Source organism: Pyrgilauda ruficollis, unplaced genomic scaffold (assembly GCF_017590135.1).
Source record: "Pyrgilauda ruficollis isolate IOZ18807 unplaced genomic scaffold, ASM1759013v1 scaffold24, whole genome shotgun sequence".
NCBI classification, from domain to species: Eukaryota; Metazoa; Chordata; class Aves; order Passeriformes; family Passeridae; genus Pyrgilauda; species Pyrgilauda ruficollis.
Window position 1 is genome coordinate 17906248 of NW_024523648.1, and position 12288 is coordinate 17918535.

Here is a 12288-nt window from a genome sequence, read left to right on the forward strand (position 1 = left end):
AGCTTTTCTATTTCTGCCAGAATGCTCCTTATCTTGGCAGGGAGAACTGAAACTGGCTTTGGGGGAAAAGAAACCTTGGGGTGGAAGATGGAGTTGCTTTGATGTCAAATGAAATTTCCTTTGCTCTTTTTATTTATTTTACATTTATATACGTGGTCCAACCCAGGAGAGCAGAAGGTGTGTTGGACTTCTCTGTAGGTGCTGCTGCTTGCCATCAAAGAAGCTTTACTTAATTGCAGTGTGTAGGCACCTCAGTCTCCTTCCAGGATATTTCTGGTTTCCCTCCCAGGAAAGTCACAGTGGGTGGTAGAAGGCTGCCCCAGATCTCTGTTTTATTTGCTGCCAAACCTGGAGGTTATAGAATGTGTAAAGGAGTGGGTACTGCTCAGATAAGATCAGTGTCATTTCCCTGGAATCCTTGGTTGTATCTCTGGCACTGATGCTGTGATCCTGAGAAGCTCACTGTCAGCAGACTTTTCAGAACTGGTTGCTGAGGGATGTTTCTCATTTTCTAGGATTCTAGTTTGAGATACTGAGGACTCACTTGTGGGAGTGCTGAGTGCATGTCCACTGTTGAAGTCAGTAAGAATTCATGGTGCTGTGAGAACAATAATTCTAGATGCATGCCCAGAAGGACAGCCAAAAGAGGATGCATTTTTGTGTTCAGTATCACTTCTGTCAGTGTGCAGGAGTATTCCCATTACTTAGTAGAGATTACAATTTATAATTTGTTTTATTAATATGAAGTAGTTAAGTGGGATTTCAATATATAATTTAGTTTAGTATAAAATGTCTTATGGATGAAAAATTGGAATCTTGTTAGAAATTGAAAATTCTGTACTCAGATACTTTTTTGTGATGTATGGTTTGTATGCATGTCATGTGATGAGTAGTGAGGCTGAACAGTTACTTAATAGTTGCTCATTCTGCATATAGCTTTCTATCTGTATAATGGGAAGGCATCCCATCAAGAAAATACATAATTGTGTAATAAAATCACTAGGTAGATGTTTTCTTACTAGGGAACTTAAGTCCTTTGGTTAAATATTACACAGCTTTGACTGCAGGAAACAACTTTTTTCATTCTTATCCAGTCCTTTTAGATGTTTAAGAAAAAAGGCTTGAATAAAATACAGCTGTGGCCTATGCACCCAGGGGCTCTGAGCCCGTTGCATCATGTGGTCTAAGAAAAAATACCACCATATATTTGGCTCTGTGTATCAGGCCCCACTCTTCACTGATGTTCTTTTTTAAAAATTAGGTGAAGAGAGTATTGAAAAGCGAGAACAAAAAAAAAGCAGTTTGAACTATTGAAGTTGCATATCAGATGACTGAATTCTGTGCAGCTTCAAATACGGGTTTAGAAAACATGCACAAGCATAAGTGTGTTTTGAGACTCTCATGAACCTCCTGCCACAATGTAATTACATTGCCAGAAATCTCCTCCACATCTGACAAACTAAGAGATTTAAAAAATGCATAGGTCTATAGGATAGGGTGAAATTGTTGTATTCCTAGATTAGAATTTATCTTAGAAACACTTAAAATAACAAAAGACACTAACATTAAAATTCACATTCACAGAGTCTTTGAGAAAACAATTATGCATACATTTACAAACTTAAAGGTATATTTAGCGCCCAACTCAGAAGGTCTCTGGGAGAGGAAGAGTGAACTTTTGTCCTCCAGACTTTTATGCTCCTTCCTGTAATTATAGTGATATACAGCTTTTATGCGAAAAACGTGCACTTTGGATGCCAGAGGAAACAGTGACATCTGCCAGAGCATTGAAGTGTACTGCGCTCTGCTGAATGGAAGCGTGCAGAAGTGTAAGAAAAAACAAACTAAAAAATTAAATGTGCCAAATACCCTGTTTGCACTTAACTAAGAAGTTGAACTGCAATGTTTTTCTGAACATTTTCATTGCTCTGAGCAACACTAGAGGGAGCTGAATACTTCAATTGCCACTTTCCATTCATAAATACGACACTGAAATACAGGGAGGGTTTTGTCTTCCCCCCACCATTGTTTTCCTGCAGCTACCAAATTGGTATTAAAGTAAAATTACCAAATTGTGTATGAAAGTCTCCACTTAACACCAGTCTCTTTCAAGTTCCTTGTCAAAGTTACTTTTAATAGTAGAAGGATAGCACAGTGGTATCATGTGATTCTTCTTTAATCACAATGGTAATTTTTAATGTGTCTTTTTAAAACCTGTTGAGATTTGAAATTGTGAGATGATAGTCACAAAGTTCCTAGGAGAATAAAGTTCATGACTTTCCAGACGTAACATGAAAATGAAAAGCATAGAATAATGCTGGGGGCGTCCATCAGTGCCTTCTCCTTCTTGTACATTTCCATACTGACAGCTGAATTTCTAAACCTCACAATGGGAGAACATCAAAATGAGAAATTGTGGGTTCTTTTACTTTACAAGAGTAGCTCAAGAAAGGAGATGAGGGATGCACAGGCAAAGTTTTGGTCATAGTTGAACTCTTGAGACCATGCCATGCCATACAACCTGATATTCTGGTAACAATGCTCCTCACCTGCCACATCCAGCAGCACTGGCTACTTGCCAGCAGCCTGCATCCACAGTTTGACAGGTCTGAAGAGTTCTGGGTCTGGGCAGTAGGGCATGGCTCTGTTGCCTCAGCAGGCTTACCAAGGTAATGAAAACAGGAGAGACTGTCTAAAAGTGGAAATAAAATGTAGAAAGGAAAAGGGCTTTTACCCTCTACCGCAGTAGAGGAAAAGTAGTCTTTGATTTCCTTTCTTTAGACTTGCAGCTTCATTTGCTGTTTGTAAAAGGCTTTTCAAGAGGAGAGGCTGTCTGTTGACATTACTTACCTGATAATTCCAAGTCTTTGACAAAAATCTTTATACTGAGATTTCAGTTATGTTTTTATTTTGCATATGAGCACAGCTGCAATTTTTACTGTAGTGCAACTAGTGTGACCCAAAGTAAAGGTGTCTGTTTATGAAAACTTCTGTGATTTGAATAAAACTTAGCAGAATCTAGGTGTCATTTCAGTATGTTGCGAACACTTGTGACTCAAAAGCCTAGGCTGGATCTCAGTATGGTCTGTAACACGGTTCAGAAATAGTTTGGCATGGTTCCTCCTTTTAAAGAACCTCTGGAAGACAAAATGCAATGTGTGAATGAATGAATGAGCAGGCAGGATCTGCAGGAGAAGACAGCTCTGCTTGCCAGAAATGTGGAGTGTTCCATCTTTTTGATGTGGGTTTTTTTTTTTCCCTCTGCTACTATTTGGGAAACCTATGCAACCAGATTTGAGTGCTTCTGATATTTTGGTGCCTGAAGAAATTGTGAGGAATTAAACATCATGTTCCAGCTAGAATTTGGTTTAAAGACTTTGTGAGGCAAATTCAGTCTTTTTAAAATACCTTGTTATTGCTGCTTCTTTATAATTTCCTGGGTGATATAAAAGTATTCATAGTCTGTGAAAATTATCACAGTTTAAATGAATTACTAGCTTAATGGATGAATGAATGGCTGTGCAGAAATTAAAATTATTCTTTGGTTTATTTAATTAAATGCATTTTATAGAAGGTGATTATTACTTTGAACAGTAATATCTGCTTTTGTGATGATATTTAATAGTAAACCTGCCTTCAGTGAAATAAACTCATTCGATTGTATGAATTTGTGTCATCTGCTACTTAGATTCTTTATACCTTTAAAAAACTGGTTTAAAACTGTAAAGTTTTGCTAATTTCATTGTTTCTAAATTAGGTCTCCTTGTGCCTTTTGCTTTACAAATAGTAACCAGTGTTAGAAATTAGAAGCTGAGCTAATGGTTCTGCACTACAGTTTAGGGGTAAAGTGGCATACAGTCCAGCTTTTGACAAATATCACAGTTTGCTAGTGGTGTGCTTATTTCTGGTTTGGTTTCACTTGATGTACTCGTACTATGATGAACACTGGATCCAATCCTAATTGTAATAAGCATATGTAGTGCTCCATATTGCAATTGTCTGAAATCATCTTCATGCTACCTGTTTTACAGTGGTTAAGATGATTACACAAATAAATATTTGTTCCTGCCTTTGGGTAGTTAGTCTTGTAGGTTTTTACAGATTACAGTTAAATTTTGCATGGCCATTTATTACGGTGTATGGCTTTCTCATATTTGCTTGTCTGTAGTTAGCTTGTGCTGTTTTTAAAAATACAGCACTTTCTGTCTTAAGGCAGAGATTTTCTTGTGAGGAAATTGAAAAAGCAGTCTGTAGCAGTGGTTTTTTCTGTTTTTTTCCCAAAAGAGTACTAACTTGCATCTTAATCTGATGTTGCCATGTGAAGGATAATAAAGTAGATAAAATGGGACTTTATGTATTGCAGCTTTACTGGTACACCAGAAGGCCAGGATGGAGCGACTTCAACGAGAACTTGAGGTTCAAAAGAAAAAGTTGGATAAACTAAAATCAGAGGTCAATGAAATGGAGAATAATCTAACACGAAGGCGCCTGAAAAGATCGAATTCTGTTTCCCAAATTCCATCAGTAAGTTGAAACGTCTGTAGGGTATAAACCTAAACCACAGGTGTGGTCTGTCATAATAAACTGAAGGAAGACTTGTTCATATATTGACGATATGCTAGGGACAGGCAGTGTAGTTAGAATTAAGCTGGTGAACAGTGGAATTTAGAGTAAGGACTAAAAATGTGTCATTTAACCACAACCTTGCAGTTTGCTAATTGCTTTGAGAAGTATTGTTTTTAAAGGCAGTCACTAAAGGTTTGATGTGATAGTCCTTACAAGTTAATACTCATACTGTTATCACACCAAGTGCTTTTCGGTCTTGTTGCATATACTGAGCTCAAAGAAACCGATCAATGCACCAGTTTTCAGTGATAGATGATCATCCATTGATCTGGTGGACCAGACCACTGGCTGTGCCCTGACTGAAGATTGAATTGTTCAGTCCACTCTGAAGTCTGATGAGAGAGAACTATTCAGTAGGTCTGGAAGCTTTTTATAAGATTATGCTTGGATTAAAAGAAAGGTGGTCATTAGGGAAGATTCTTATATCATCATTTGTGAAATAATTAAATGTTGTCTACCTGTGCGTGAATGATAACTGTTCATAAACTGGGGAAATTAGTCTAACAGGCAGATTTATTTTTTCAGCTGGAAGAAATGCAACAGTTAAGAAGTTGTAACAGACAGCTGCAGATAGACATAGATTGCCTAACCAAAGAGATTGATCTTTTTCAAGCAAGAGGTACAGTATGTCTTAGTACATCAGTAACTGTAAATGTTGATGTTTTTTCACTGTCCACATGTTTCAAAAAAGTCTGTGTCATAAATGATGGATATGCGCGCTTTTTGAAAAATCATCACATTAGTTTGAGTGAAACCATGGCAGTAACTGTCTTTAAAGCCTGATGTTTTTGTTGGCCATATGACTTTCTTAATTCCACAGTCATTCCTATTTCATACTTGGCTCAGAAGAGGGAAGTTGTGATGCCATTTATTTATTAAATGCTGGGCGTGAGGGGAAATGTGATTATCTGAGTATCAAAGAAAAGAGAGGAAGTTTTTTGAATGATGCATCTCTACCTATGTGTTCATCTCTCTCTTTTGTCTTCCACCTCTGTCTGTATTTAGCCTCTCAAGTTAGCAAATACAAAGTGTGGTTGTAACTTCCAGTGTGCTCTCTGCTTTCCTTGTCTGCAGGGTCACAGCCTTTGGTCATGGGGGTGAAATTACAAGACAGCTGAGCCAGTTCAAGAACTGCCAACAAGAAACCCTCTCTCCTCCTGCTTCTCTCTCTTACCATTTACTGAGCTCTGGCTCTGTATTAGTTTTTTAGACCCTTTGCAGAGCTGATTCTGTTCACAAGCCAAGCTAAAACTTGCATTGCTGGAAAAGCTTGTTATAGCTGATGTGAGGGAGAGGCGCAGGAAGGGAGAACTGAGATAGTGAGAGGGAAGAAATTGATACTTCTCATTTTCAGAAGCAGTGAGCTGTTAGATCAGCTGGGACATGAGCCACAAAAGTTCTGTTTCAGACATTGTACCTGCAGTTCAAGGAGAAGGCAGACAGGTGTGCTGAGTGTAATGCTACGCTAAAAACCTTACCTTAAATAGAATGAATAGTGGGTAGTGGGTGATTTTTTTTTTTACTTGTTACAGTAAATTGCTTTTATAATTTCCTCTTGAGTTTTAATTTTAAGCATGTATAGTACACTGCATAGTAGGTAAGAAATCTCTGAGTATAGTTGCAATTTAGAAAAAGTCAGGTAGGATTTACTAACAAAATGATCTTAAAGAGTGGCAGAAAAAGATACCTTTAAAGGAGTATAGTTTGCTAAATCTTGTCTCTGACTTTACTCTATACTGCATATTTTGGGCAATAAGTTTGTTAAGGTGTATTGTTGAAATCACTGATATCTCACTTAGGTCTGTATTGACACCTCGATATAAAAGGTGGTAAATGAATAATAGTATTGTTACAGAATTACTGCCAGAAAAAACTGATATGCCTCCCTACTCAAGTTTATTTTTTTTAAACTGCTGCACTTTTTTTTTTTTATTTTTAGGACCACATTTTAATCCCAGCGCTATTCATAATTTTTACGATAATATTGGATTTCTTGGTCCCGTGCCACCAAAACCCAAAGGTATTGTATTGATAAAATTTGGATTTGATACAAATACCTGGTTTGTATCTAATATCAAGTTCTAATTAACAAATCTTGTTTAACTGTTGGATTGAAATAGATTACTTCAAAAGCATACAAACCTTGCATTTTATTTGTATTGGCAGTAAGTATGCTTCCGTTTGCTCTTGTTTCCTCTCTTCATGCATTCAGGAAAGAGAAGCATATTAAATAGGTTATGTTAAAGATGGATAATGTATTGTAAGGCAGTTTATGTAATGGAAGCATCCATCTTTCTCTAAAAATGACCATGAGGTACATTGCTTAGGGACCAGTGAAACTCATTTAGATGTGCCTTCACCATCATCCATAGCAAAGAGTAGATTTACTTACATGTAGTAAGAACTCAGGTTGGTTACCCTCACTGGAATTCATGTTTACTGTAGAATTTGTATTAGCAAGTTACATGAAAGCCTCTTCTGACTATTGGTAAATATAGTTCTAGGTAGCTGAACAGGAAGGTAGTGCAGAGCAGTAGGGCAGTCAGTATTGCTGAGTATTAGCCACTCTTAAGCATTCTACTTACCATTAGTGTGCACATTACTTGCTTTTTCCTCTCTCAGGATGTTAAACAAAGCAGAACAATTGCCTCTTGTGTTTTACATAAAGCAGAGAATGAATTCAGCTTGTTTGGAACGTCATTATTCTATGACTTTAGGCAGACCACCTCATGAAACATGGAGATAATCCACAGGTGTTTCTGTGCAGTCTTTCTGTTCTGGAAGTTCTCCACATAATATAGATGTGTGTGTTTAATTGTCCTTGGAGTGTGCAGTAACTGTTGTTAAGAATATCATCTTGGAGGTTTCTGACAGTTCTGCATTGTGAAATAGTCTAGATAAATTGAACTTTTTGTCCTGTAGATCTTTTGCAACACTTCCAAACTGATATTGTTTTTCATGCATTATAAAGCACTTTTTATCCTTTGTTACCTGAGCTGGTAGTGAAAATTCTACAAATTTTCATACAAATTCCTATTAGACACATTTTACAACGGAACCATGAAGAACTTGTTCTGTCAATTATGTAATTCCTTTTATAATAAATAAAAACTAACCTATCAAAGAAGAAAAATTACTTTTCTTTGACTAGTTGTCAACATTTCTATTGGCTTATCTTTTAGGTACTCACAAATTTAAGTGTTTCATTCAATCTGTTTTGAAAATACAAAATTGACCCTGACCGGTTTATAAAGCTCTAAATTCCTTCTATCAATTATCTTTCTTCTTTTTTTTTTTAAGTATCACTGCTGTATCTTGGTTCTTCACTAACTGTAATTTTAATTTCATTTTAAGCTTCAATTTAACTATTATGTAGGCTTTGACTTAAAGCAGAGTTACTGCTGTTCACAAAAGAACAAAAATAATTCTTGGACCTGTGATCAGAAGTACTGTTGTACTTCTGGAGCTCTTGCTGTCATTTCGCAGCAATTGCCGTTGCTGATGAGATGTTTTCCAGATGAAATAATGGGCTGAAAGAATTTTGCAGTTGCCTAAACCGGGGAACCCTTAACTTCAGAAGTCACTCATCTCTCTTTTCATCCTTTTCATTCCTTTTCTCTCTTCTTCTTTTCTCTTTTAAAATAGTTGAAGATTATTGTCTAACACATCATGCAAAAAGATGTGTTGGTATAGCTGGGATGATTACTCTGTAGCATGACAGAGCCAGGCAATGGTTTTTCTTTATTACATCTGCCTGCTGAGCTGGCTTGAAGAACTGCTACCTTCTTTCTAGAATCAAAAAGTTTGGCATGTCAGAGGGTTACAAAGCACGTACTTCTTGTCATAATGAATTTTAGACCACTTCATAGACTTCAGACTTCTAAATCTTGTCCATGTTTCCTGTGCTGATTAATCTGCAAATTTTATCTCCTTTTTATGTGGTAGCTTTGAACTGAGGGAAGAAAGGGAAAAAAGCAGAGTTAAGGGATGGGAAACTTGATTTTTGTACTTTTACCTTGAGCCTTTTGGCTGACCTACAATCAAGCTGTAATTAAGGGGGTGGTAAAAACCTGCTTCTGTCACTTTTAGTAACTGTGCTGTTCTTAGAGGAGCAAGATAGTTCTCAGTTACTGGGAAAAAAAATCTCAAAATTCTTTCCATGCTGTTTTCAGTTAGTAACTGCTTATCTTATCTCTTCCATGTCACAGATCAGAGGTCCATTGTGAAAACACCAAAGACTGTTCCAGACACAGATGAAGATGAGGGAGCTCAGTGGAGTTGTACCGCCTGTACTTTTTTAAATCATCCGGCCTTAAATCGCTGTGAACAGTGTGAAATGCCCAGGCATTTCTGAGCCAACAGGCCCATTACCTTCTGTAGAACCATAGCAAACGTACAAGGAATTGTCCAGGCATTGGGGGGCAAAAAAAGCATTTATGCATAGGATTTTGTAAAATGGAAGGTGTGACAAGATGGTTTTTTGCTATTGTTAAATGTCAACCCACAGAGCAAGCAATACCTCAGAGTTGTGTCACAGGCAGTTGACGCTGATCGGCTGAAGGGCAATCTGCTGAGAGACTTGGCAGCTGCCTGAACCATGTACAGTATTACCAGTAACACACACCGTGTTCAGTGCCTGGGTGTTGCCCATCCTCTTCTCTGCCCCGATGTCACTACTGAATTTTGACAGGGGAAAGGAATAGAGTGCTAGTGTTTTTGTTTTCAGAGCTTTCAGTGAAACACTACATGCACAAAGGAGATCTTAAAAGGAACAAGGTTTAAATATTTAAACTGTTTGCTGCCACATAGTGCCTTTGATAAAGGGAAGAACTTCACAAATCAGTGGTACTCTTTGCCTTGTCTTCCCTGAAAACATCTCTGTGAAGCCAGAAATCAGTACAATCACATCTAAAGATGAAAAGGAAAAACTGCATGCGTTGTCTGTACAATACACACAGTGAAATACCCCAAAGCTTTTCCTACTGTACATAGCTCTAGAGCCTGCTTTAAGTGATTTCTTTTCCTCACCTTTATTATTTTCTTGTACTTCTGTATGTATAGTGTAATAGTCTTTTTGTTAACTTTCTTTTTTTCCCTTTAAGTGATTTAGCACGATCATGTCCCCTTTTTTAAGCTTTTATCTGAGAAAAGCAATGCCTTAAAATAAGAGCATTAGTAAGAAACTATGCACAAAATAGCTTTCCTCTGCTCGTTCTGTACATTGCTCTTGTAAATGCTGATGATCTGTGAAGACCTGCAGATGCAGCGTGGTAAAAGTGCAGGAAAAGTTGGAAGAGTTATGCATATAGTTCACTCTGTGCACTGAGTTTTACGGTGGGTGACACAAAGGGAGCATTTTGTCTGGTGTGAGGAAGCTTTATACTAGGAAACTTTCAACCCACCAACAGATCAGCATCTGAGTTAAGCTTGCTTCATCTGCTGGGTGTCTTGCAGACTCCTGAAGAGAGATTCATTGGGGAAATACATAAAGTGCCAAAATCAACAGCAGCAGCATCGTACGGCTTTGTTCAAGGACTTTAAATGCTTTCCTGTTTTGGCAGCCAGTTTCTAAACATGACTTTGTGGTGAAGTCTCATATTTATAGAAAACAAGGATAGCAATATTTAGGACAACTGAAATAAAGGCTGGAAAAGAGAAATCAAACAGACTTGAACACTGAAGCAACCTCAAGCATCTCTTTTATTTTGATGATCTATTTTTTTAAGGAAAATACTCACATGATCGGGGATGTATGTAACTGAGATCAAGGAAGTGGAATTCCAGTACAATATGCATGAAAAACGGCACACAAAGAATTATGTAGCAGCAGCACTTAGCGTGAGGCTGGAGGGAGTGCTAACCATGTAGCAAGAGACAAAGTAGACTGTCACCCACTGTAAACATCTGCCAGTGGACACTTTTATTAGGAGTTTTACAAGTGATCTATGTGAATGCACAGAGGCCTTTGTTTTGAAGGCTTTGCAATTTTTTTTATGTGGGAAGAAAATGTCAATCCCAGGTAATTAGGCAGTAGACCCAAAGCACTTGCATTCAACGCATTTTGTTTATAAAATGAGGCCTTGTTTTTCAGCTTCATCTGCAGTTCTATGTGAAGATTGACAAATCAGTTTTTACCTGTTTATTAATAAAACCTAATTTGGATATCTTGAGTTGATGGTTTTGTGATTTAGTTGGGTAAACTGCCTTTGTAACAGATAAGTTATTTATAAAAATTAAAAAAAAATATATTCTAATGTTTTCTTTTGTGATTTGTTTGCTTTTTCCATGCTGTGGAGCAACAGAATACTCAACAGAACAATAAGCATTAACAGTATTAAAAGTAGGCTGATTTCTTATGACCAGAGTTTTTATTTAAGCCTTTGTTTTGTTGAACCTTGTCTCTCCTGTCATTACTCTGTTTAATTCCAATTCAGTGAGCATAAGGAATGTATTTCGTAAAGTTGCACTGACAAGATTGTTTTCTGACCAAGACCCACTCATTTATTCATAAAGCAATAAGCTAGACACAGCCCCTTTTTACTTCCTGCTTCTGCAGTTTATGATTTTTAAAATGTTTTTCTAAATCAAAATGGGCAACTGCTTTGTGGTGACAGATGAGAAACTTATGTTGATATAAGCACAGTTTAAGGATGAATATGGTTAAACTGGTATCTTGGTGCTATGGATATAAATGCTGTGAGATGTGGAGTGTTCCTGACGTGTCTTTCCCACATGGACCCTGTCAAAGCAGATATTTGTTATGTGGAATTGAGCTTTCCTGAGCATAGTTATGCTGTATAAAAGGCCTTCAGGGGACATCTATAAACTGATTTAGCAAAAAAAAAATTAGCTACAGATCCAGAAAAAAAAATCCTTAATGCGTATTATTCAACTAGTGGGCCATAATCTGCAACATGAGAAATAGTGATTGGAGTGAGTGGGGCAACTGAATTTATAATGGAAACACCAGTCAGCTGAGGGATGGAAAGAACATATTTGGAGAAACAGGTGAGATGGAATCCTGCTCATTCTATGAAATGCATAATTAATCTTTTCCCTGAATTTGAGTGTTTATTTTCAGAGGGAAAAAAATACTTACATCCTTGCTCCAACTAGGTGTGCAGAGCCATCTGCTTAACATGAGTTTGTGTTGGGCAGCCTTTTCAGTAACTGATCCTGAAACAGTGGGATAAGAGAAATGATGTTTCCAGTGTCTATTCCAGACTTTTACCTTCCCCTTCAAGAGTTTTATGTTCTTTGTGTACTTCAGGTCACATATATCATCAGGTAGTGGCATATCAATGTAGTGTGTCATGGGTTTCGGTTTGAGGGATGAACTAGAACTAGATGTCACTGCTGGATTTTTTTTTCCTTGTGGAACATAAGACAATAAATACTTGCAGCTTGTGTTTTTACATCAGTACTTTATCTTGGATGCTGATTTATGATTTTTACTTTCCTGTACTGTTTTTGTCAGGGATCTCTGTAAAAAAAAAAGTACATATGGACAGGAAGGGAGTACCCTTCTTGGCTTGGCTTTCAGAGATGCTCCTGTTTATTTTTTGTGAATGCTTAAGATTATCACTTGGTCAAGTTTCAGAACTGGGATAACTTTAGAAATGTAGCAGCGAAACAGAGCTGGTACTGACTGGGCTGCTGTGT

The 12288-nt window shown here is 37.3% G+C and overlaps 1 protein-coding gene across 4 annotated transcripts in view; it reads left to right on the forward strand.

Moving 5' to 3' along the window:
* TAB2 (TGF-beta activated kinase 1 (MAP3K7) binding protein 2) overlaps window positions 1–12288 on the forward strand; it is a 75994-nt gene that overhangs the window by 50386 nt on the left and 13320 nt on the right. For 2 of the 4 annotated variants that reach the window (XM_041469766.1, XM_041469764.1), the window contains 4 exons: window positions 4364–4524; window positions 5152–5245; window positions 6566–6646; window positions 8835–10880. The exons of 1 other annotated variant lie outside the window; for it this stretch is intronic. In XM_041469766.1, coding sequence (XP_041325700.1) covers window positions 4364–4524; window positions 5152–5245; window positions 6566–6646; window positions 8835–8980 — 482 coding nt within the window. In that variant the 3' untranslated portion in view covers window positions 8981–10880. Of the gene's footprint in view, window positions 1–4363; window positions 4525–5151; window positions 5246–6565; window positions 6647–8834; window positions 10881–12288 lie in introns of those variants that run through there. One more of the 4 variants, XM_041469765.1, reaches the window with a different exon arrangement.